General features: G+C 50.6%; 1 protein-coding gene across 1 annotated transcript in view; it reads left to right on the top strand.

The window, feature by feature from the left end:
- Positions 1 to 23,833, top strand: part of LOC132153065 (cell division cycle protein 16 homolog) — a 28,278-nt gene extending 4,445 nt beyond the window's left edge. The window contains exons 13-19 of the mRNA XM_059562228.1: positions 426 to 551; positions 654 to 806; positions 897 to 960; positions 1,217 to 1,278; positions 22,349 to 22,484; positions 23,155 to 23,245; positions 23,342 to 23,833. Coding sequence (XP_059418211.1) covers positions 426 to 551; positions 654 to 806; positions 897 to 960; positions 1,217 to 1,278; positions 22,349 to 22,484; positions 23,155 to 23,245; positions 23,342 to 23,586 — 877 coding nt within the window. The 3' untranslated portion in view covers positions 23,587 to 23,833. The remainder of the gene's footprint in view (positions 1 to 425; positions 552 to 653; positions 807 to 896; positions 961 to 1,216; positions 1,279 to 22,348; positions 22,485 to 23,154; positions 23,246 to 23,341) is intronic.
- Positions 23,834 to 23,903: the final 70 nt, after the last annotated feature.

Raw genomic sequence — 23,903 nt, 5'->3', positions numbered from 1 at the left:
TATTTAAATAGAACACAGTTACTATTGAAGTCACATTTAATACATTATATTAATATGTAGTATTACAGTTTGTACTGTATTTCTGCTCAATTAATGCAGCCATGATAAACATAAGAGACTTCTTTCAATAACATTCAAATGTTTTACTGAAATTGTCACATAATGTTGTCTAACATATGTTGCTTACTAAGGAAGTCACTCACTCATTATAAGTGAATAAAGTAACGTTTTGTCCTCTTATATAAATGCAAATATTCTAGGGGGAAAATGCTTTTTTAGTGCTGATCTTGCAAGACTCAGTTTCCCATAGTGTTCATTTTTGTGAAACATGTTTATGTGGTAAATCTGACTAAAGGTTTCGTAATGAAAGCAGTAGATTTGTAGCTGAAGAAACTTGTGGTTAATGTCAAAATCCCCTTCTACAGTAAAGCCACCACGCTGGAGCGCACGTACGGCCCGGCATGGATAGCATACGGTCACTCGTTTGCTGTGGAGAGTGAACACGATCAGGCCATGGCTGCGTACTTCACTTCTGCTCAGCTCATGAAAGGGTTGGTGGCCTGCAGTGCTTGCGACAGTTCAGTTCATTAGGACAAGAATATTTGCCTCTAGTTTAGACCAGAAAATAAATGTTTGACTTTCTGTTTCAACAGATGTCACTTGCCCATGCTGTACATCGGTTTGGAGTATGGGCTCACTAACAACCCCAAGCTGGCAGAACGTTTCTTTAGCCAGGCTCTCAGCATTGCGCCTGAGGACCCCTTTGTCATTCATGAGGTAGCTGTGGTTGCCTTCCAAAATGGAGAGTAAGTGATTAACAACTGATGAATATAGTGAGAATGCTCTTTTAGTGTTTTCGTACAAGCTTTGCTTATGAGCGCTTTGCTTTGTTACAGTTATAAAACAGCCGAGAAGTTGTTTCTAGATGCTATGGATAAAATCAAGGCCATTGGAAATGAGGTAACCAACCAGTGGCTTTTATCATCTAGTTGTGTATATGATTGTTTTTGGTCAAAGTAGAAATCATGATGCATTTTTATGTTCCTGGGTGCATCGTTCAACCGATGAAACAATGAAAACGCCTCTTTACACAAATTTCCAATAGATAAACGGTTTCTTAAATTGACTCATTTTCATTTGTGTCAAAAATAAATAAAATCACTTTATCATACTCTTGTAAAATGTTCTGCCCTTTTAATTATTTCTTTCTTTTCAGGTGACGGTAGATAAATGGGAGCCGCTCTTAAACAATTTGGGGCATGTCTGTCGAAAATTGAAGTAAGTTGAACGAATCCTGATTTTACAGTACATTTCTCATAATCTACAATACCATTCAGATGTTTGGGATTGAAAGAAACTTTTATTCATCAAGGTTGCATTCAGTTGATCAATGGTGTAAAACGTTGATCAGTAACAGTAAGGACATTTATAATCTTACAATAGATTGTTTCAAATAAATGCTGCTCATTTAAAACTTATATTTATCAAAGAGTCCTGAAAAAAGTATCACAGGTCTCATATGACCAGGATCAGATTTTCCATCACAAGAATATATATATATATTTTTTTTAATGTTATGTCATTTTTAGATATTTATTTATAATAAAAATAATGATATTTCGCATTATTAACTTTTTTCAAAATAAATTTAGCATTGCTGTAAGAGACATTACACAAAATCCTAACCGAACCCTAACTTTTAAATGGTAGTGTACATAAACTACACTACTGGCAAATATTGCAGCTAAAGTACCGTATTTTTCGGACTATAAGTCGCACCTGAGTATAAGTCGCATCAGTCCAAAAATACGTCATGACGGGGGAAAAAACATATATAAGTCGCACTGAACTATAAGTCGCATTTATTTAGAACTAAGAACCAAGAGAAAACATTACCGTCTACAGCCGCGAGAGGGTGCTCTGTTTTCAGTGGTAGGCTACAGGAGCACTGAGCAGCATAGAGCGCCCTCTTGTGGCTGGAGATGGTAATGTTTTCTCTTGGTTCATGTCAAATAATTTTTTTATAAATAAGTCGCACCTGACTATAAGTCGCAGAACCAGCCAAACTATGAAAAAAAAGTGCGACTTATAGTCCGGAAAATACGGTACTTCATTATATCCCTGTTAAAATAGGAAGGATCTGTTCCATAGTGATGCACTAATCTGGAATTGTGACTAAAAAGTGTCTGCTTCTAAAATGGTCAAGAGTGGTATTTTAATGAAGAGCATGAACTTGGCATGGTCACATGGCATCCTTTCTCTCTTGTGTGTCTTGTTTTCTCCACTTTAATAGAATGCTTGTTTTGTTCTGTTTCTCTAGTGTTTTTAATGAATTATGCATGTCCACCCACTGGATATAAAAGGGCTTGCAGTTCACACTTGAAGATCATTCCACTCATGATTCTTTAGATATAAATGGCTGTTTAATGATTTTTGTTTTTGGACCATATCAATATAATGATTTGTTCTAAAACACTTCAAACTTCTGCAAATAATTCACATGCGGTCTGTACTCAGTTGTGTTTTGTGGATATTCTGTTGATATTCGTGAAGTATTTTGCATATTCTGGACATTCAATCAATAAAACTGGCAAATGGAAATTTACAAACCTTTAAAAAAAATCTCTCCCTATATATATATATATATATATATATATACCGGTATGTATATATAGGGAGAGAGATTTTTTTTAAAGGTTTGTAAATTTCCATTTGCCAGTTTTATACAGCATAGCAACTTCTTTGCAATATTTGCAGACTGAATTGAGTTTGGTTTTTCTTCAAAGTATTTAATAATTTATAGCCACATCTGAAAACAAGACACACATTGAGCATTTAATCTACACAGAACGGAAACCTGAGCATACATAAAAGCGGCAAATTAGACCCAACGTCCCACACTAAATATGAAATAGATGTCACACCCAGGGGCTGGCTATGCTTTAACTAAGCCACACCCCTTCTCAACTTCCACCTCGAGGAGGTCCCCAAACCCGACCCAATGGCCAAGCAACACGAGAACAAGTAAGTGATAAAACAATCTTTATTTAAATATTTAAAAATAGCTTAGGGAATAGGGAAAGGGCAATTAAAACTAAACTCTGACTCGGCCCTCCAGATGGGCTATGGCCGGGAAGAGGTCAGGGAGCAAGGGGGCCACGGGGATCCGGGGCGTGGGGCTCGGGCCCCGGCCTGAGTCTTAGGTATCCGTAGCGCCCTCCTTCTTCCTCCTCTTCGCTGAATACAGCTCACGGTAAGTACTGGTTCACTCAGTTCGTTCTCGAGGTGCCCACTCTCTTTCTCTTCCTCCACAGGCAACAGCCCTTCGCTGATTACAGCTCACAGTAAGTACTGATTCACCCAGTTCGTTCCTTGGGTGCTCACGCTCTTTCTCTTTCTCCACAGGCAACGGCTGGGACACACAGGCACAGTTAGTTCAGCTTGGTTTTGCTCTCACCTCTTCGCTGATTACAGCTCACAGTAAGTACTGGTTCACACAGTTCGTTCCTTGGGTGCTCACTCGCTTTCTCTTTCTCCACAGGCAGCGGCTGGGACACACAGGCACAGTTAGTTCAGCTTGGTTTTGCTCTCACCTCTTCGCTGATTACAGCTCACAGTAAGTACTGGTTCACACAGTTCGTTCCTTGGGTGCTCACTCGCTTTCTCTTTCTCCACAGGCAGCGGCGTAAGTACAGGTTCCCTCAGTCTCTCCTCGTGTTACCCACTCTCTCTCCTTTTCTCTCCACAGGTATCAACTTGGGCACAATAGCACAGTTAGTTTGCTTTGAATGGCTCTCACCTCTGGGCTGGACACAGCGTACTGTAAGTACAGGGTTCGCTCTATTCCTCCTCGTGTTATTCACTCTCTCTCCCCTTTTCCCTCCACAGGTATCAACTTGGGCACAATAGCACAGTTAGTTTGCTTTGAATGGCTCTCACCTCTGGGCTGGACACAGCGTACTGTAAGTACAGGGTTCGCTCTATTCCTCCTCGTGTTATTCACTCTCTCTCTCCTTTCCTCTCCACAGGTATCAACTTGGGCACAATAGCACAGTTAGTTTGCTTTGAATGGCTCTCACCTCTGGGCTGGACACAGCGTACTGTAAGTACAGGGTTCGCTCTATTCCTCCTCGTGTTATTCACTCTCTCTCCTTTTTCTCTCCACAGGTATCAACTTGGGCACAATAGCACAGTTAGTTTGCTTTGAATGGCTCTCACCTCTGGGCTGGACACAGCGTACTGTAAGTACAGGGTTCGCTCTATTCCTCCTCGTGTTATTCCCTCTCTCTCCTTTTCTCTCCACAGATATCAACTTGGGCACAATAGCACCGTTAGTTTGCTTTGAATGGCTCTCACCTCTGGGCTGAACACAGCGCACTGTAAGTACAGGTTTCCTCTGTTTCTCCTTGTGTTACTCACTCTCTTTCCTTTCCTCTCCACAGGTATCAACTTAGACACAAAACACAGTTACTCTGCTTTGGATGGCTTTCACCTCTGGGCTGGACACAGCGTACCGTGCTATCTCCGGAGATCTGAAGCACGCTCACAACATATACTGTACTGAACTAGGCCAGGACCAGCAATCTCCTTGTCCTCCCACGCCGAAGTGCGTGAAGGCGGGGGTTTATCTGACAGGACACACGGCAATACACAGCAGCCCACAGCAATATACAGCACCACGTCAAAATTATAGGTTTTCACAGCACGAAGACTCACCCACCACACTCAGTGTACGGAAAGGACACCCGTCTTCCTTCACTTCGCTTGGTTCGGATCTGGCGATGGAATATGCGGCCTAGCTAGTGATGTCGTCGTTGTGACTACTTCAATAAGTATTCCTTCGGCTCTCCCACCACACTATATTAGGGGTAGGGCCGCCCTCCTCCTCCTGGAGAGATCTACACAACGCCAGGTCAATATACAGGGCACTTTCGACTGGCTCTTAGTACTCACATCAATGCCACTTCCAATCCCCTTTTTCACGTCGTCTCAGTTCGCCGTATAATCTGTTCACTTCTCAACCTTTAAGGTTCGCGATGTCTTCACAATCATACAATTCCAGCCTGAGGGAGAGAGAGAGTTAGACAGCCACCAGCAGCGTACCAAGACGGGCACAACCCAGTGCTTCACACACACCAAAAAGAGCTTCCCAGACTGGGAAATAACTTGGCCTTAAGTACTGCCTTGTCCAGCGTATCCTCCAATCACCAACCGCTGTCCCTAACTAGGCACAGGTGCATCGAATTCCCTGATTTTCCTTCTTACGGCGCTACCGGAAGTTCCGGTGTTCTGTTTTTCCGGTCCGGGCGGAAACGCTTCCGGGCGGAACCAAACTTCCCGAATTTTGGTTCCGCCCCTAAAGATCGTCACCTTGTGACATCCTCCCCCGCCAATCCGTTCTAGTCCCTAGAACGTCCTCGGGCTGTCCACTCCCCATAGCGGGCAGGGGGTCGGCCTCGGTTCTCTCGCCGGGATCGTCTCACTGGTGAATCGGGCTCAGCTTGTTCAGGGGCTGCTTCTGGTTCTCTCGGGGCGATCGGGGGTGGTGCCACCACGGGTCTCCCTGGTACCACAGCCCAACCTTCAATCCAGGGGGCCGCTGGTACAGGTTCCGTGGGGACTTCTTCCACGGCTTCAGGGTAGTTAGGGCATGGGCGAATCATGTTCCGGTGCACCACACGGTCGGGGCCTGACTTCCCTTCTGGCCGGATGGTATAGACCGGCTGCCCCGGCCTCTGCTGCCGGCAGACTACATAAGGGGTGGCCTCCCAACGGTCACTCAGTTTCCCCTTCCCCTGCCGCCGATTATCTCTCACCAACACCCTCTCTCCTGGCAGTAGAGGGGCTTCTCTAGCAGTCCGATCATACAACCGCTTACTTTTCTCTCCTGCCGTCTGTATCCTTTTCGACACCTGCTCGTAGGCGAAATGCAAGCGCTGGTGATGGCGCCCCACCCACTCCGTTACACTTGCTTCCTCTTGGTCGGCTATCACTCCTAGGACCAGGTCAGTAGGCATTCGTATGTGTCTGCCAAACATCAGGTAAGTGGGAGCGTAACCCGTAGTACTATGTATACTGTTGTTATAGGCCTGTAGGAGGTTTGGCAAGGCACTCACCCAATCGTCCTGCCGTTGTTGGTCCAAGGTCCCCAGCAGCCCCAATAGGGTCTGATTGAATCTCTCACAGCCGCCGTTCCCCTGAGGATGATACGAAGTGGTGTGAGTTTTCGTGCAACCGTACAACTGGCATAGTTCTCTAATTACCCTGGACTCAAAGTTGGCTCCTTGATCGGAGTGCAGAAACTCCGGGCATCCGAACGTCTGGAAGACGGCCCGCCATAAAACTGTAGCGGTGGTGGTTGCAGTCTGGTCGAGGGTGGGGATAGCCCAAGCGTACTTTGTGAACAAATCCGTTATTACCAAGATGTTCTGGTAGCGATCTCGTGGTCGGCCCAGTGTCAAGAAGTCCATAGCCATGATATGAAGGGGGGCCTTCGCATGGATGGGTACCATTGGCGCTCGGACCTCCCGTCTGGACTTAAACAATATGCATCTCGGGCAAGCTTGAATTAGGGCGTGCACCGATGCCTCTAGCCCGGGCCAAAAGAAGAATCTCCTAAGCAGGGACACGGTCCTCTCCTGTCCCTGATGCCCCAACTGGTTGTGGTACGCCGAAACTAAAGCCGTTACCTCATCTGCGGGTACCACGATCTGGCGTACTTCTTCGCCCAACTTCGGGTCACTGACCCTTCTGCACAAAACGCCATCTCTCAGCTCCAGCCTGTCCCATTGCCCCAGCAGCCTCCTCCCAGTATCCGTCTGGACTAACCTCTCCGCTGGCGTCAGCCGTCGGCCCTGTTCCAGCCATTCTCTTACCAGCCGCACATCTTGATCCCTGGCCTGTCTCTCCCTCCACCGACGGGGATCCCATCCCCAGTTCTCAGGCACGGCCTCTTGTCTGCTGCCTGGTGCCTCTACTGCTCCTACCATATAGCCCTCCTCCGGGCTGGCCCCTCCGGGGCTTTCCGCTTCGGGCAGCCTTGAGAGGACGTCCGCGTTCGTGTGTTCACGCCCTGGTCGGTACTGTAGTTGATAGTCAAAGTTGGCCAGTTGGGCCACCCACCGCTGCTCCACGGCTCCCAGCTTCGCCGTCTGTAAGTGTACTAATGGGTTATTGTCTGTAATGATCGTCACCTTGGCACCCCAGAGGTAGTCTTTAAATTTCTCACTTAGGGCCCACTTCAACGCCAGCAGCTCCAATTTGAAAGAACTATAGTTCGCATCGTTCCTCTCGGCTGGGTGGAGGCTCCGGCTGGCGTACGCGATGACCCTCTCAACTCCGTCCTGCCGACTACGCCAAATCTGTCACACCCAGGGGCTGGCTATGCTTTAACTAAGCCACACCCCTTCTCAACTTCCACCTCGAGGAGGTCCCCAAACCCGACCCAATGGCCAAGCAACACGAGAACAAGTAAGTGATAAAACAATCTTTATTTAAATATTTAAAAATAGCTTAGGGAATAGGGAAAGGGCAATTAAAACTAAACTCTGACTCGGCCCTCCAGATGGGCTATGGCCGGGAAGAGGTCAGGGAGCAAGGGGGCCACGGGGATCCGGGGCGTGGGGCTCGGGCCCCGGCCTGAGTCTTAGGTATCCGTAGCGCCCTCCTTCTTCCTCCTCTTCGCTGAATACAGCTCACGGTAAGTACTGGTTCACTCAGTTCGTTCTCGAGGTGCCCACTCTCTTTCTCTTCCTCCACAGGCAACAGCTCTTCGCTGATTACAGCTCACAGTAAGTACTGATTCACCCAGTTCGTTCCTTGGGTGCTCACGCTCTTTCTCTTTCTCCACAGGCAACGGCTGGGACACACAGGCACAGTTAGTTCAGCTTGGTTTTGCTCTCACCTCTTCGCTGATTACAGCTCACAGTAAGTACTGGTTCACACAGTTCGTTCCTTGGGTGCTCACTCGCTTTCTCTTTCTCCACAGGCAGCGGCGTAAGTACAGGTTCCCTCAGTCTCTCCTCGTGTTACCCACTCTCTCTCCTTTTCTCTCCACAGGTATCAACTTGGGCACAATAGCACAGTTAGTTTGCTTTGAATGGCTCTCACCTCTGGGCTGGACACAGCGTACTGTAAGTACAGGGTTCGCTCTATTCCTCCTCGTGTTATTCACTCTCTCTCTCCTTTCCTCTCCACAGGTATCAACTTGGGCACAATAGCACAGTTAGTTTGCTTTGAATGGCTCTCACCTCTGGGCTGGACACAGCGTACTGTAAGTACAGGGTTCGCTCTATTCCTCCTCGTGTTATTCACTCTCTCTCCTTTTCTCTCCACAGGTATCAACTTGGGCACAATAGCACAGTTAGTTTGCTTTGAATGGCTCTCACCTCTGGGCTGAACACAGCGCACTGTAAGTACAGGTTTCCTCTGTTTCTCCTTGTGTTACTCACTCTCTTTCCTTTCCTCTCCACAGGTATCAACTTAGACACAAAACACAGTTACTCTGCTTTGGATGGCTTTCACCTCTGGGCTGGACACAGCGTACCGTGCTATCTCCGGAGATCTGAAGCACGCTCACAACATATACTGTACTGAACTAGGCCAGGACCAGCAATCTCCTTGTCCTCCCACGCCGAAGTGCGTGAAGGCGGGGGTTTATCTGACAGGACACACGGCAATACACAGCAGCCCACAGCAATATACAACACCACGTCAAAATTATAGGTTTTCACAGCACGAAGACTCACCCACCACACTCAGTGTACGGAAAGGACACCCGTCTTCCTTCACTTCGCTTGGTTCGGATCTGGCGATGGAATATGCGGCCTAGCTAGTGATGTCGTCGTTGCGACTACTTCAATAAGTATTCCTTCGGCTCTCCCACCACACTATATTAGGGGTAGGGCCACCCTCCTCCTCCTGGAGAGATCTACACAACGCCAGGTCAATATACAGGGCACTTTCGACTGGCTCTTAGTACTCACATCAATGCCACTTCCAATCCCCTTTTTCACGTCGTCTCAGTTCGCCGTATAATCTGTTCACTTCTCAACCTTTAAGGTTCGCGATGTCTTCACAATCATACAATTCCAGCCTGAGGGAGAGAGAGAGTTAGACAGCTACCAGCAGCGTACCAAGACGGGCACAACCCAGTGCTTCACACACACCAAAGAGAGCTTCCAGACTGTAAAATAACTTGGCCTTAAGTACTGCCTTGTCCAGCGTATCCTCCAATCACCAACCGCTGTCCCTAACTAGGCACAGGTGCATCGAATTCCCTGATTTTCCTTCTTACGGCGCTACCGGAAGTTCCGGTGTTCTGTTTTTCCGGTCCGGGCGGAAACACTTCCGGGCGGAACCAAACTTCCCGAATTTTGGTTCCGCCCCTAAAGATCGTCACCTTGTGACATCCTCCCCCGCCAATCCGTTCTAGTCCCTAGAACGTCCTCGGGCTGTCCACTCCCCATAGCGGGCAGGGGGTCGGCCTCGGTTCTCTCGCTGGGATCGTCTCACTGGTGAATCGGGCTCAGCTTGTTCAGGGGCTGCTTCTGGTTCTCTCGGGGCGATCGGGGGTGGTGCCACCACGGGTCTCCCTGGTACCACAGCCCAACCTTCAATCCAGGGGGCCGCTGGTACAGGTTCCGTGGGGACTTCTTCCACGGCTTCAGGGTAGTTAGGGCATGGGCGAATCATGTTCCGGTGCACCACACGGTCGGGGCCTGACTTCCCTTCTGGCCGGATGGTATAGACCGGCTGCCCCGGCCTCTGCTGCCGGCAGACTACATAAGGGGTGGCCTCCCAACGGTCACTCAGTTTCCCCTTCCCCTGCCGCCGATTATCTCTCACCAACACCCTCTCTCCTGGCAGTAGAGGGGCTTCTCTAGCAGTCCGATCATACAACCGCTTACCTTTCTCTCCTGCCGTCTGTATCCTTTTCGACACCTGCTCGTAGGCGAAATGCAAGCGCTGGTGATGGCGCCCCACCCACTCCGTTACACTTGCTTCCTCTTGGTCGGCTATCACTCCTAGGACCAGGTCAGTAGGCATTCGTATGTGTCTGCCAAACATCAGGTAAGTGGGAGCGTAACCCGTAGTACTATGTATACTGTTGTTATAGGCCTGTAGGAGGTTTGGCAAGGCACTCACCCAATCGTCCTGCCGTTGTTGGTCCAAGGTCCCCAGCAGCCCCAATAGGGTCTGATTGAATCTCTCACAGCCGCCGTTCCCCTGAGGATGATACGAAGTGGTGTGAGTTTTCGTGCAACCGTACAACTGGCATAGTTCTCTAATTACCCTGGACTCAAAGTTGGCTCCTTGATCGGAGTGCAGAAACTCCGGGCATCCGAACGTCTGGAAGACGGCCCGCCATAAAACTGTAGCGGTGGTGGTTGCAGTCTGGTCGAGGGTGGGGATAGCCCAAGCGTACTTTGTGAACAAATCCGTTATTACCAAGATGTTCTGGTAGCGATCTCGTGGTCGGCCCAGTGTCAAGAAGTCCATAGCCATGATATGAAGGGGGGCCTTCGCATGGATGGGTACCATTGGCGCTCGGACCTCCCGTCTGGACTTAACCAATATGCATCTCGGGCAAGCTTGAATTAGGGCGTGCACCGATGCCTCTAGCCCGGGCCAAAAGAAGAATCTCCTAAGCAGGGACACGGTCCTCTCCTGTCCCTGATGCCCCAACTGGTTGTGGTACGCCGAAACTAAAGCCGTTACCTCATCTGCGGGTACCACGATCTGGCGTACTTCTTCGCCCAACTTCGGGTCACTGACCCTTCTGCACAAAACGCCATCTCTCAGCTCCAGCCTGTCCCATTGCCCCAGCAGCCTCCTCCCAGTATCCGTCTGGGCTAACCTCTCCGCTGGCGTCAGCCGTCGGCCCTGTTCCAGCCATTCTCTTACCAGCCGCACATCTTGATCCCTGGCCTGTCTCTCCCTCCACCGACGGGGATCCCATCCCCAGTTCTCAGGCACGGCCTCTTGTCTGCTGCCTGGTGCCTCTACTGCTCCTACCATATAGCCCTCCTCCGGGCTGGCCCCTCCGGGGCTTTCCGCTTCGGGCAGCCTTGAGAGGACGTCCGCGTTCATGTGTTCACGCCCTGGTCGGTACTGTAGTTGATAGTCAAAGTTGGCCAGTTGGGCCACCCACCGCTGCTCCACGGCTCCCAGCTTCGCCGTCTGTAAGTGTACTAATGGGTTATTGTCTGTAATGATCGTCACCTTGGCACCCCAGAGGTAGTCTTTAAATTTCTCACTTAGGGCCCACTTCAACGCCAGCAGCTCCAATTTGAAAGAACTATAGTTCGCATCGTTCCTCTCGGCTGGGTGGAGGCTCCGGCTGGCGTACGCGATGACCCTCTCAACTCCATCCTGCCGACTACGCCAAATCTGTCACACCCAGGGGCTGGCTATGCTTTAACTAAGCCACACCCCTTCTCAACTTCCACCTCGAGGAGGTCCCCAAACCCGACCCAATGGCCAAGCAACACGAGAACAAGTAAGTGATAAAACAATCTTTATTTAAATATTTAAAAAATAGCTTAGGGAATAGGGAAAGGGCAATTAAAACTAAACTCTGACTCGGCCCTCCAGATGGGCTATGGCCGGGAAGAGGTCAGGGAGCAAGGGGGCCACGGGGATCCGGGGCGTGGGGCTCGGGCCCCGGCCTGAGTCTTAGGTATCCGTAGCGCCCTCCTTCTTCCTCCTCTTCGCTGAATACAGCTCACGGTAAGTACTGGTTCACTCAGTTCGTTCTCGAGGTGCCCACTCTCTTTCTCTTCCTCCACAGGCAACAGCTCTTCGCTGATTACAGCTCACAGTAAGTACTGATTCACCCAGTTCGTTCCTTGGGTGCTCACGCTCTTTCTCTTTCTCCACAGGCAACGGCTGGGACACACAGGCACAGTTAGTTCAGCTTGGTTTTGCTCTCACCTCTTCGCTGATTACAGCTCACAGTAAGTACTGGTTCACACAGTTCGTTCCTTGGGTGCTCACTCGCTTTCTCTTTCTCCACAGGCAGCGGCGTAAGTACAGGTTCCCTCAGTCTCTCCTCGTGTTACCCACTCTCTCTCCTTTTCTCTCCACAGGTATCAACTTGGGCACAATAGCACAGTTAGTTTGCTTTGAATGGCTCTCACCTCTGGGCTGGACACAGCGTACTGTAAGTACAGGGTTCGCTCTATTCCTCCTCGTGTTATTCACTCTCTCTCTCCTTTCCTCTCCACAGGTATCAACTTGGGCACAATAGCACAGTTAGTTTGCTTTGAATGGCTCTCACCTCTGGGCTGGACACAGCGTACTGTAAGTACAGGGTTCGCTCTATTCCTCCTCGTGTTATTCACTCTCTCTCCTTTTCTCTCCACAGGTATCAACTTGGGCACAATAGCACAGTTAGTTTGCTTTGAATGGCTCTCACCTCTGGGCTGGACACAGCGTACTGTAAGTACAGGGTTCGCTCTATTCCTCCTCGTGTTATTCCCTCTCTCTCCTTTTCTCTCCACAGATATCAACTTGGGCACAATAGCACCGTTAGTTTGCTTTGAATGGCTCTCACCTCTGGGCTGAACACAGCGCACTGTAAGTACAGGTTTCCTCTGTTTCTCCTTGTGTTACTCACTCTCTTTCCTTTCCTCTCCACAGGTATCAACTTAGACACAAAACACAGTTACTCTGCTTTGGATGGCTTTCACCTCTGGGCTGGACACAGCGTACCGTGCTATCTCCGGAGATCTGAAGCACGCTCACAACATATACTGTACTGAACTAGGCCAGGACCAGCAATCTCCTTGTCCTCCCACGCCGAAGTGCGTGAAGGCGGGGGTTTATCTGACAGGACACACGGCAATACACAGCAGCCCACAGCAATATACAACACCACGTCAAAATTATAGGTTTTCACAGCACGAAGACTCACCCACCACACTCAGTGTACGGAAAGGACACCCGTCTTCCTTCACTTCGCTTGGTTCGGATCTGGCGATGGAATATGCGGCCTAGCTAGTGATGTCGTCGTTGCGACTACTTCAATAAGTATTCCTTCGGCTCTCCCACCACACTATATTAGGGGTAGGGCCACCCTCCTCCTCCTGGAGAGATCTACACAACGCCAGGTCAATATACAGGGCACTTTCGACTGGCTCTTAGTACTCACATCAATGCCACTTCCAATCCCCTTTTTCACGTCGTCTCAGTTCGCCGTATAATCTGTTCACTTCTCAACCTTTAAGGTTCGCGATGTCTTCACAATCATACAATTCCAGCCTGAGGGAGAGAGAGAGTTAGACAGCTACCAGCAGCGTACCAAGACGGGCACAACCCAGTGCTTCACACACACCAAAGAGAGCTTCCCAGACTGTAAAATAACTTGGCCTTAAGTACTGCCTTGTCCAGCGTATCCTCCAATCACCAACCGCTGTCCCTAACTAGGCACAGGTGCATCGAATTCCCTGATTTTCCTTCTTACGGCGCTACCGGAAGTTCCGGTGTTCTGTTTTTCCGGTCCGGGCGGAAACACTTCCGGGCGGAACCAAACTTCCCGAATTTTGGTTCCGCCCCTAAAGATCGTCACCTTGTGACATCCTCCCCCGCCAATCCGTTCTAGTCCCTAGAACGTCCTCGGGCTGTCCACTCCCCATAGCGGGCAGGGGGTCGGCCTCGGTTCTCTCGCTGGGATCGTCTCACTGGTGAATCGGGCTCAGCTTGTTCAGGGGCTGCTTCTGGTTCTCTCGGGGCGATCGGGGGTGGTGCCACCACGGGTCTCCCTGGTACCACAGCCCAACCTTCAATCCAGGGGGCCGCTGGTACAGGTTCCGTGGGGACTTCTTCCACGGCTTCAGGGTAGTTAGGGCATGGGCGAATCATGTTCCGGTGCACCACACGGTCGGGGCCTGACTTCCCTTCTGGCCGGATGGTATAGACCGGCTGCCCCGGCCTCTGCTGCCGGCAGACTACATAAGGGGTGGCCTCCCAACGGTCACTCAGTTTCCCCTTCCCCTGCCGCCGATTATCTCTCACCAACACCCTCTCTCCTGGCAGTAGAGGGGCTTCTCTAGCAGTCCGATCATACAACCGCTTACTTTTCTCTCCTGCCGTCTGTATCCTTTTCGACACCTGCTCGTAGGCGAAATGCAAGCGCTGGTGATGGCGCCCCACCCACTCCGTTACACTTGCTTCCTCTTGGTCGGCTATCACTCCTAGGACCAGGTCAGTAGGCATTCGTATGTGTCTGCCAAACATCAGGTTAGTGGGAGCGTAACCCGTAGTACTATGTATACTGTTGTTATAGGCCTGTAGGAGGTTTGGCAAGGCACTCACCCAATCGTCCTGCCGTTGTTGGTCCAAGGTCCCCAGCAGCCCCAATAGGGTCTGATTGAATCTCTCACAGCCGCCGTTCCCCTGAGGATGATACGAAGTGGTGTGAGTTTTCGTGCAACCGTACAACTGGCATAGTTCTCTAATTACCCTGGACTCAAAGTTGGCTCCTTGATCGGAGTGCAGAAACTCCGGGCATCCGAACGTCTGGAAGACGGCCCGCCATAAAACTGTAGCGGTGGTGGTTGCAGTCTGGTCGAGGGTGGGGATAGCCCAAGCGTACTTTGTGAACAAATCCGTTATTACCAAGATGTTCTGGTAGCGATCTCGTGGTCGGCCCAGTGTCAAGAAGTCCATAGCCATGATATGAAGGGGGGCCTTCGCATGGATGGGTACCATTGGCGCTCGGACCTCCCGTCTGGACTTAAACAATATGCATCTCGGGCAAGCTTGAATTAGGGCGTGCACCGATGCCTCTAGCCCGGGCCAAAAGAAGAATCTCCTAAGCAGGGACACGGTCCTCTCCTGTCCCTGATGCCCCAACTGGTTGTGGTACGCCGAAACTAAAGCCGTTACCTCATCTGCGGGTACCACGATCTGGCGTACTTCTTCGCCCAACTTCGGGTCACTGACCCTTCTGCACAAAACGCCATCTCTCAGCTCCAGCCTGTCCCATTGCCCCAGCAGCCTCCTCCCAGTATCCGTCTGGGCTAACCTCTCCGCTGGCGTCAGCCGTCGGCCCTGTTCCAGCCATTCTCTTACCAGCCGCACATCTTGATCCCTGGCCTGTCTCTCCCTCCACCGACGGGGATCCCATCCCCAGTTCTCAGGCACGGCCTCTTGTCTGCTGCCTGGTGCCTCTACTGCTCCTACCATATAGCCCTCCTCCGGGCTGGCCCCTCCGGGGCTTTCCGCTTCGGGCAGCCTTGAGAGGACGTCCGCGTTCATGTGTTCACGCCCTGGTCGGTACTGTAGTTGATAGTCAAAGTTGGCCAGTTGGGCCACCCACCGCTGCTCCACGGCTCCCAGCTTCGCCGTCTGTAAGTGTACTAATGGGTTATTGTCTGTAATGATCGTCACCTTGGCACCCCAGAGGTAGTCTTTAAATTTCTCACTTAGGGCCCACTTCAACGCCAGCAGCTCCAATTTGAAAGAACTATAGTTCGCATCGTTCCTCTCGGCTGGGTGGAGGCTCCGGCTGGCGTACGCGATGACCCTCTCAACTCCGTCCTGCCGTTGAGCCAACACCGCTCCCAGCCCGAGATTGCTGGCATCTGTATACAAAAGGAATGGTTTTGTGAAATCTGCGTATGCCAAGATAGGGGCCTGTAGCAGCTCCTGCTTCAATGTCTGGAACGCCGACTCACAATTTGCATCCCAGTCTACGTTGGGCGACCCCCGGCCCCGGTTACGACCTGTGCCAACCAGCAACTGATTAAGGGGTTTAGCAATTTTTGAAAAGTCCTTTATGAAACGCCTATAGTATCCCACAAATCCTAAAAAGGATCGCACTTGCCTCACTGTCCTCGGGGCCTTCCAGTCCTTCACGGCCGATACCTTTCCAGGATCTACGGACACTCCAGCCGCACTGACCACGTGGCCCAGAAAGTTGACTTCTCTCCGTAGTAAGTGACACTTATTGGGCTGTAGTTTCAATCCGTACTTCTCCATGGCCCGAAAGACTTCCTCGAGGTGCCTCAGGTGTGAATCAAAATCTGGGGAGTAGACAATCACATCATCCAGGTAAACTAATACTGACTCCATTAACTGACCTCCCAAGCACCGCTGCATCAGCCGCTGGAAGGTAGCCGGAGCGTTACAGAGCCCGAAAGGCATCCGGTCCCATTCAAATAGTCCAAACGGGGTTGTAAAGGCAGTCTTCTCCCGGTCTGCTTCGGCCACCTGCACCTGCCAGTAGCCACTGGCCAAATCTAGGGTAGAGTACCATGCCGACTGCGTGAGGCTGGCAAGCGAATCTTCGATCCGTGGCAAAGGGAAAGCGTCTTTCTTAGTCACGAGGTTCAGCTTACGGTAGTCCACGCAGAATCTCCAAGCCCCCGTCTTCTTTTGCACCAGCACTATGGGGGCCGCCCACGGGCTGCTGCTTTCCCTAACAACTCCTTGCTTCAGCATGCCTTGCAGGAGTGTACGTACCTCGGTATACAAAGTGGGCGGAATTGGGCGATACCTCTCCCGGCTGGGCCCTGCATCCCCGGTAGGTATATGATGTTGTACCACCTGGGTGCATCCGTAGTCTTCATCGTGGGTGGCGAACACATGCTGCCATCTCCGAAGGAGGGCCTGTAACTTCTGTGTCTGTGCCTGCTCTAAATCCTCCCCTTGTAACGACTCACCCGCCAGGTGGCTCGGCATCATATACCTACCGGGGATGCAGGGCCCAGCCGGGAGAGGTATCGCCCAATTCCGCCCACTTTGTATACCGAGGTACGTACACTCCTGCAAGGCATGCTGAAGCAAGGAGTTGTTAGGGAAAGCAGCAGCCCGTGGGCGGCCCCCATAGTGCTGGTGCAAAAGAAGACGGGGGCTTGGAGATTCTGCGTGGACTACCGTAAGCTGAACCTCGTGACTAAGAAAGACGCTTTCCCTTTGCCACGGATCGAAGATTCGCTTGCCAGCCTCACGCAGTCGGCATGGTACTCTACCCTAGATTTGGCCAGTGGCTACTGGCAGGTGCAGGTGGCCGAAGCAGACCGGGAGAAGACTGCCTTTACAACCCCGTTTGGACTATTTGAATGGGACCGGATGCCTTTCGGGCTCTGTAACGCTCCGGCCACCTTCCAGCGGCTGATGCAGCGGTGCTTGGGAGGTCAGTTAATGGAGTCAGTATTAGTTTACCTGGATGATGTGATTGTCTACTCCCCAGATTTTGATTCACACCTGAGGCACCTCGAGGAAGTCTTTCGGGCCATGGAGAAGTACGGATTGAAACTACAGCCCAATAAGTGTCACTTACTACGGAGAGAAGTCAACTTTCTGGGCCACGTGGTCAGTGCGGCTGGAGTGTCCGTAGATCCTGGAAAGGTATCGGCCGTGAAGGACTGGAAGGCCCCGAGGACAGTGAGGCAAGTGCGATCCTTTTTAGGATTTGTGGGATACTATAGGCGTTTCATAAAGGACTTTTCAAAAATTGCTAAACCCCTTAATCAGTTGCTGGTTGGCACAGGTCGTAACCGGGGCCGGGGGTCGCCCAACGTAGACTGGGATGCAAATTGTGAGTCGGCGTTCCAGACATTGAAGCAGGAGCTGCTACAGGCCCCTATCTTGGCATACGCAGATTTCACAAAACCATTCCTTTTGTATACAGATGCCAGCAATCTCGGGCTGGGAGCGGTGTTGGCTCAACGGCAGGACGGAGTTGAGAGGGTCATCGCGTACGCCAGCCGGAGCCTCCACCCAGCCGAGAGGAACGATGCGAACTATAGTTCTTTCAAATTGGAGCTGCTGGCGTTGAAGTGGGCCCTAAGTGAGAAATTTAAAGACTACCTCTGGGGTGCCAAGGTGACGATCATTACAGACAATAACCCCTTAGTACACTTGCAGACGGCGAAGCTGGGAGCCGTGGAGCAGCGGTGGGTGGCCCAACTGGCCAACTTTGACTATCAACTACAGTACCGACCAGGGCGTGAACACACGAACGCGGACGCCCTCTCAAGGCTGCCCGAAGCGGAAGGCCCCGGAGGGGCCAGCCCGGAGGAGGGCTATATGGTAGGAGCAGTAGAGGCACCAGGCAGCAGACAAGAGGCCGTGCCTGAGAACTGGGGATGGGATCCCCGTCGGTGGAGGGAGAGACAGGCCAGGGATCAAGATGTGCGGCTGGTAAGAGAATGGCTGGAACAGGGCCGACGGCTGACGCCAGCGGAGAGGTTAGCCCAGACGGATACTGGGAGGAGGCTGCTGGGGCAATGGGACAGGCTGGAGCTGAGAGATGGCGTTTTGTGCAGAAGGGTCAGTGACCCGAAGTTGGGCGAAGAAGTACGCCAGATCGTGGTACCCGCAGATGAGGTAACGGCTTTAGTTTCGGCGTACCACAACCAGTTGGGGCATCAGGGACAGGAGAGGACCGTGTCCCTGCTTAGGAGATTCTTCTTTTGGCCCGGGCTAGAGGCATCGGTGCACGCCCTAATTCAAGCTTGCCCGAGATGCATATTGTTTAAGTCCAGACGGGAGGTCCGAGCGCCAATGGTACCCATCCATGCGAAGGCCCCCCTTCATATCATGGCTATGGACTTCTTGACACTGGGCCGACCACGAGATCGCTACCAGAACATCTTGGTAATAACGGATTTGTTCACAAAGTACGCTTGGGCTATCCCCACCCTCGACCAGACTGCAACCACCACCGCTACAGTTTTATGGCGGGCCGTCTTCCAGACGTTCGGATGCCCGGAGTATCTGCACTCCGATCAAGGAGCCAACTTTGAGTCCAGGGTAATTAGAGAACTATGCCAGTTGTACGGTTGCACGAAAACTCACACCACTTCGTATCATCCTCAGGGGAACGGCGGCTGTGAGAGATTCAATCAGACCCTATTGGGGCTGCTGGGGACCTTGGACCAACAACGGCAGGACGATTGGGTGAGTGCCTTGCCAAACCTCCTACAGGCCTATAACAACAGTATACATAGTACTACGGGTTACGCTCCCACTTACCTGATGTTTGGCAGACACATACGAATGCCTACTGACCTGGTCCTAGGAGTGATAGCCGACCAAGAGGAAGCAAGTGTAACGGAGTGGGTGGGGCGCCATCACCAGCGCTTGCATTTCGCCTACGAGCAGGTGTCGAAAAGGATACAGACGGCAGGAGAGAAAAGTAAGCGGTTGTATGATCGGACTGCTAGAGAAGCCCCTCTACTGCCAGGAGAGAGGGTGTTGGTGAGAGATAATCGGCGGCAGGGGAAGGGGAAACTGAGTGACCGTTGGGAGGCCACCCCTTATGTAGTCTGCCGGCAGCAGAGGCCGGGGCAGCCGGTCTATACCATCCGGCCAGAAGGGAAGTCAGGCCCCGACCGTGTGGTGCACCGGAACATGATTCGCCCATGCCCTAACTACCCTGAAGCCGTGGAAGAAGTCCCCACGGAACCTGTACCAGCGGCCCCCTGGATTGAAGGTTGGGCTGTGGTACCAGGGAGACCCGTGGTGGCACCACCCCCGATCGCCCCGAGAGAACCAGAAGCAGCCCCTGAACAAGCTGAGCCCGATTCACCAGTGAGACGATCCCAGCGAGAGAACCGAGGCCGACCCCCTGCCCGCTATGGGGAGTGGACAGCCCGAGGACGTTCTAGGGACTAGAACGGATTGGCGGGGGAGGATGTCACAAGGTGACGATCTTTAGGGGCGGAACCAAAATTCGGGAAGTTGGGTTCCGCCCGGAAGTGTTTCCGCCCGGACCGGAAAAACAGAACACCGGAACTTCCGGTAGCGCCGTAAGAAGGAAAATCAGGGAATTCGATGCACCTGTGCCTAGTTAGGGACAGCGGTTGGTGATTGGAGGATACGCTGGACAAGGCAGTACTTAAGGCCAAGTTATTTCACAGTCTGGGAAGCTCTTTTTGGTGTGTGTGAAGCACTGGGTTGTGCCCGTCTTGGTACGCTGCTGGTAGCTGTCTAACTCTCTCTCTCCCTCAGGCTGGAATTGTATGATTGTGAAGACATCGCGAACCTTAAAGGTTGAGAAGTGAACAGATTATACGGCGAACTGAGACGACGTGAAAAAGGGGATTGGAAGTGGCATTGATGTGAGTACTAAGAGCCAGTCGAAAGTGCCCTGTATATCGACCTGGCGTTGTGTAGATCTCTCCAGGAGGAGGAGGGTGGCCCTACCCCTAATATAGTGTGGTGGGAGAGCCGAAGGAATACTTATTGAAGTAGTCGCAACGACGACATCACTAGCTAGGCCGCATATTCCATCGCCAGATCCGAACCAAGCGAAGTGAAGGAAGACGGGTGTCCTTTCCGTACACTGAGTGTGGTGGGTGAGTCTTCGTGCTGTGAAAACCTATAATTTTGACGTGGTGTTGTATATTGCTGTGGGCTGCTGTGTATTGCCGTGTGTCCTGTCAGATAAACCCCCGCCTTCACGCACTTCGGCGTGGGAGGACAAGGAGATTGCTGGCCCTAGCCTAGTTCAGTACAGTATATGTTGTGAGCGTGCTTCAGATCTCCGGAGATAGCACGGTACGCTGTGTCCAGCCCAGAGGTGAAAGCCATCCAAAGCAGAGTAACTGTGTTTTGTGTCCAAGTTGATACCTGTGGAGAGGAAAGGAAAGAGAGTGAGTAACACAAGGAGAAACAGAGGAAACCTGTACTTACAGTACGCTGTGTTCAGCCCAGAGGTGAGAGCCATTCAAAGCAAACTAACGGTGCTATTGTGCCCAAGTTGATATCTGTGGAGAGAAAAGGAGAGAGAGGTGAATGACACGAGGAGGAATAGAGCGAACCCTGTACTTACAGTACGCTGTGTCCAGCCCAGAGGTGAGAGCCATTCAAAGCAAACTAACTGTGCTATTGTGCCCAAGTTGATACCTGTGGAGAGAAAAGGAGAGAGAGAGTGAATAACACGAGGAGGAATAGAGCGAACCCTGTACTTACAGTACGCTGTGTCCAGCCCAGAGGTGAGAGCCATTCAAAGCAAACTAACTGTGCTATTGTGCCCAAGTTGATACCTGTGGAGAGAAAAGGAGAGAGAGAGTGAATAACACGAGGAGGAATAGAGCGAACCCTGTACTTACAGTACGCTGTGTCCAGCCCAGAGGTGAGAGCCATTCAAAGCAAACTAACTGTGCTATTGTGCCCAAGTTGATACCTGTGGAGAGAAAAGGAGAGAGAGAGTGAATAACACGAGGAGGAATAGAGCGAACCCTGTACTTACAGTACGCTGTGTCCAGCCCAGAGGTGAGAGCCATTCAAAGCAAACTAACTGTGCTATTGTGCCCAAGTTGATACCTGTGGAGAGAAAAGGAGAGAGAGAGTGAATAACACGAGGAGGAATAGAGCGAACCCTGTACTTACAGTACGCTGTGTCCAGCCCAGAGGTGAGAGCCATTCAAAGCAAACTAACTGTGCTATTGTGCCCAAGTTGATACCTGTGGAGAGAAAAGGAGAGAGAGTGGGTAACACGAGGGGAGACTGAGGGAACCTGTACTTACGCCGCTGCCTGTGGAGAAAGAGAAAGCGAGTGAGCACCCAAGGAACGAACTGTGTGAACCAGTACTTACTGTGAGCTGTAATCAGCGAAGAGGTGAGAGCAAAACCAAGCTGAACTAACTGTGCCTGTGTGTCCCAGCCGCTGCCTGTGGAGAAAGAGAAAGCGAGTGAGCACCCAAGGAACGAACTGTGTGAACCAGTACTTACTGTGAGCTGTAATCAGCGAAGAGGTGAGAGCAAAACCAAGCTGAACTAACTGTGCCTGTGTGTCCCAGCCGTTGCCTGTGGAGAAAGAGAAAGAGCGTGAGCACCCAAGGAACGAACTGGGTGAATCAGTACTTACTGTGAGCTGTAATCAGCGAAGAGCCGTTGCCTGTGGAGGAAGAGAAAGAGAGTGGGCACCTCGAGAACGAACTGAGTGAACCAGTACTTACCGTGAGCTGTATTCAGCGAAGAGGAGGAAGAAGGAGGGCGCTACGGATACCTAAGACTCAGGCCGGGGCCCGAGCCCCACGCCCCGGATCCCCGTGGCCCCCTTGCTCCCTGACCTCTTCCCGGCCATAGCCCATCTGGAGGGCCGAGTCAGAGTTTAGTTTTAATTGCCCTTTCCCTATTCCCTAAGCTATTTTTAAATATTTAAATAAAGATTGTTTTATCACTTACTTGTTCTCGTGTTGCTTGGCCATTGGGTCGGGTTTGGGGACCTCCTCGAGGTGGAAGTTGAGAAGGGGTGTGGCTTAGTTAAAGCATAGCCAGCCCCTGGGTGTGACATAGACACTCAAGTCAAGTGAGTTTTTCTACTCTAGACATTTATCTGTCCCAATAGACCAAAAACAGGACAGTAATTGCTTTCATCTCGTTTGTGTAGGAAGTACGAGCAGGCTCTCGAATACCACAGGCAAGCGTTGGTCCTCATCCCACAGAATGCCTCCACTTACTCATCCATTGGTTATGTGCACAGCCTCATGGGAGATTTTGAGAGTGCCATCGACTACTTTCACACTGTGAGAATGTATAACCATCAAAATTGTTTGGCTGATATATATATACATATAAACAGTACAGACCAAAAGTTTGGACACACCTTCTCATTCAAAGAGTTTTCTTTATTTTCATGACTATGAAAATTGCAGATTCACACTGAAGGCATCAAAACTATGAATTAACACATGTGGAATTATATATGGAATTATATACATAACAAAAAAGTGTGAAACAACTGAAAATGTCATATTCTAGGTTCTTCAAAGTAGCCACCTTTTGCTTTGATTACTGCTTTGCACACTCTTGGCATTCTCTTGATGAGCTTCAAGAGGTAGTCACCTGAAATGGTTTTCCAACAGTCTTGAAGGAGTTCCCCGAGAGATGCTTAGCACTTGTTGGCCCTTTTGCCTTCTGTCTGCGGTCCAGCTCACCCCTAAACCATCTCGATTGGGTTCAGGTCCGGTGACTGTGGAGGCCAGGTCATCTGGTGCAGCACCCCATCACTCTCCTTCTTGGTCAAATAGCCCTTGATGCCTTCAGTGTGACTCTACAATTTTCATAGTCATGAAAATAAAGAAAACTCTGAATGAGAAGGTGTGTCCAAACTTTTGGTCTGTACTGTGTGTATATATATATATATATATATATATAAGTTATGATTCACTTCAAACATATAAACACCTTCTTTAGGCACTTGGTCTGAAACGAGATGACACATTTTCCGTAACCATGCTGGGTCACTGCATTGAGATGTATATCAGCGATTCAGATGCTTACATTGGTAAGACAACCATCCATACGCTTTGTATGCAGCATCTAATTAGGAAATTACAGATTCAAGGTGTCTTGGCAACTATTTAGTTGTGTTGTTTTGCAGGAACTGATATTAAAGACAAAGTGAGAAAGACCCTCAGCACGCCTGCGCTAATGAAGATGCTCAACACTTCTGCTGAAGGCAATGAGACAAAAGCTCAACCCGTAGAAGAGGTGAACGTTTGCCTGGAAACGCCATCTTTCAACGCTGACAAACAAACCGATGCTTTCCAGCGCTTCCTCTTAGAATGCGACATGCACGAGAGCGACATGATGCTGGAGACGTCCATGTCTGACACAAGCACGTGATGGAGACCTATAGATGGGTTAAAGAGGAACTTTGAGCATGAGATAATGATAGAATGTGACGTGTCACACCCTCCCTCCATCCGCCACCCCGTCGTGTCGGACCCCTGTGGATTTTTTTTTACCATGAATAAGTAAAGAAGTGAATGCAAAAGGGTTCGAATGATTTAATCTATAAACCCTGCATTCATATTTTTACAAAGATTTGTGTATTCTCATTGGTGCTGTAATAAAACACCTGTTTTGTGAATGAGGCTGAACAAAATGTGCTTTTTACATTGCTAATCAAACTGTATTATCTGCTGACATTTGCATTGTTT

Source organism: Carassius carassius, chromosome 11 (genome assembly GCF_963082965.1).
Source record: "Carassius carassius chromosome 11, fCarCar2.1, whole genome shotgun sequence".
NCBI lineage: Eukaryota > Metazoa > Chordata > Actinopteri > Cypriniformes > Cyprinidae > Carassius > Carassius carassius.
Note: the sequence above shows the minus strand (reverse complement) of the source record. Positions and strands in the feature narration are given on the sequence as shown.